This window comes from Gekko japonicus, unplaced genomic scaffold, assembly GCF_001447785.1.
Source record: "Gekko japonicus isolate JY-2015 unplaced genomic scaffold, Gekko_japonicus_V1.1 scaffold2237, whole genome shotgun sequence".
Taxonomy (NCBI): Eukaryota; Metazoa; Chordata; class Lepidosauria; order Squamata; family Gekkonidae; genus Gekko; species Gekko japonicus.
Window position 1 is genome coordinate 146,091 of NW_015174906.1, and position 1,798 is coordinate 147,888.

The 1,798-nt window shown below is 58.3% G+C and overlaps 1 protein-coding gene across 1 annotated transcript in view; it reads right to left on the reverse strand.

Annotated features, from left to right (window-relative positions):
• HPX (hemopexin) overlaps positions 1–561 on the reverse strand; it is an 18,857-nt gene extending 18,296 nt beyond the window's left edge. The window contains exon 1 of the mRNA XM_015425007.1: positions 414–561. Coding sequence (XP_015280493.1) covers positions 414–561 — 148 coding nt within the window. The remainder of the gene's footprint in view (positions 1–413) is intronic.
• Between the last annotated feature and the right edge of the window lie 1,237 nt (positions 562–1,798).

Genomic DNA, 1,798 nt, shown 5'->3' on the forward strand with positions numbered 1-1,798 from the left:
CTACTCAGGAAGGTGGGGTAGTGCTGAGTTATAAAAAACAACCCAGATGCAAAAGAACCTCTTCAGGAAACAATCCATATGCAAAAGAACCTCTTCAGGAAACAGCCAATCCATATACAAAAGAACCTCCTCAGGAAAGCTCCTCCATTAGCATGATTCACAGCCTGGAGAACTCCTACAAGATACTGACTCAGCCTTACCCCACCTTCCTGAGTAGATATAAATTACCTGCCTACCATTTTTCATCTCACCTTGACACAGAGAGGACTCCATCTTTCCTCAGTTGGTGCAGAATGCGCAGACCGGAGACCGCAGGACACCAGGCAGAACACGCCTCATTCCCATCCTGCAGTCACTCCCATTGGCTACCGATTGGTTACCAAGCTCCAGTCAAAGTCCTGGTGGCCACCTACAAAGCCCTGAAGAGCCTTGGACCTGCAGGGCTGCCTCCGTCACGCGGCGGCTCTGCTGCGGCACTTGGGTGAGAGAATCCAAGCAGAGCTCTCTCAAGGTGCCACTCGTCAAGGGGGCAAGATCGGCAGCTGCCCCTATCCTGGGCATGCTCCGTGGTGGCCCCCACCCTAAGGAACAGCCTGTCTGAAGGGGTCAGGACAGGAGGGCCCCCGTGGTGACGCTTCTGCCATTCTGCTGAATGTGCCAAACAGAACGTGTTCGGTGAGAGAGGAGGACCACGGCAGAACGGAACGGCCCCAGAGAGCCGCTCTACAGTGCACAGGATTGCAGTTCACTGTGATGTTTATTGCAGGTTATCCCCTGCGTTTAAATGCTTGGCCTTGTCCCTGGCACTCCACTTTCCACATTGTTTATAGCATACCTTGCCTTAGAGAGCTTGTGGTGCTCACCCTTCCCCAATTCTGTACTCCCAGTCCTGTTGTCCTGTCAGACAAAAGCCAGTTTGGTGCTAGTGGGTAAGTGCAGGCCGACTCTGATCTGGGAGAACCGGGTTTGATTCCCCCACTCCTCCTCCACTCGCACCTGGCTGGATGACCCTGGGCAGGCCGTAGTTCTGACAGGAGCTGTCCTTGAAAAAGAGCAGTTTCTGTCAGAGCTCTCTCAGCCCCCCACCCACCTCCCAGGGTGTCTGTCTGTCGTGGGGAGGGGAAGGGGGAGGGAAAGGAGTCTGTCAGCCGCTCTGAGACGCCGAGTGAAGGGCAAGGGGTATAAATCCAGTCTCCACCTCCTCCTTTCCCCCCTGATTGTACCGCTTCATACCCCGCAATCCACCTTTTGCCCCAAAGCGGCTAACGTTGATCTCCTCTCCTCCATTTCATCCTCACAACGACCACCCCGTGATGCTGGTTAGGCGGAGAGGGTGTGACTGGCCCCCCCAGGGCGTTTCCGTGGCAGAGCGGGGGGTGGGTGGGGTGGGCTGAACCTGAGCTGGCCACTGCCCCCCACCAGCCGGACAGCTGCGAAGAGACAAGGCCGGACAGGCTGCCAGCTCCCTGGGAAGGCGCTCCCCTCTCCCCGTGGCCTTCTCCAGGTGAACAGGCCCACCTCCTCCGGCCTCTCCTCACGGGGCCCCACCTCAGGAGAGCGGTGCTCAACCCCCCTCCCCCCTGGGGGGCCACCACAGGGAAGGCCCCCTCGGCGGCTGGGAGCAGAAGGGAGGGGGAAGAGGCGCCTGGCGACCACGTCTGGTGGGAGAGGGCAGGGAGAGCGCCAGAGCCCGCCCCCCCCGGTCACAACGTCCCACCAAGGAGCCGACGAGGAGCCTGCACTGAGCACCGCCCCCCCAAAAAAAAGACAAAGCAGAATTAATTTCAGAATACTTTAT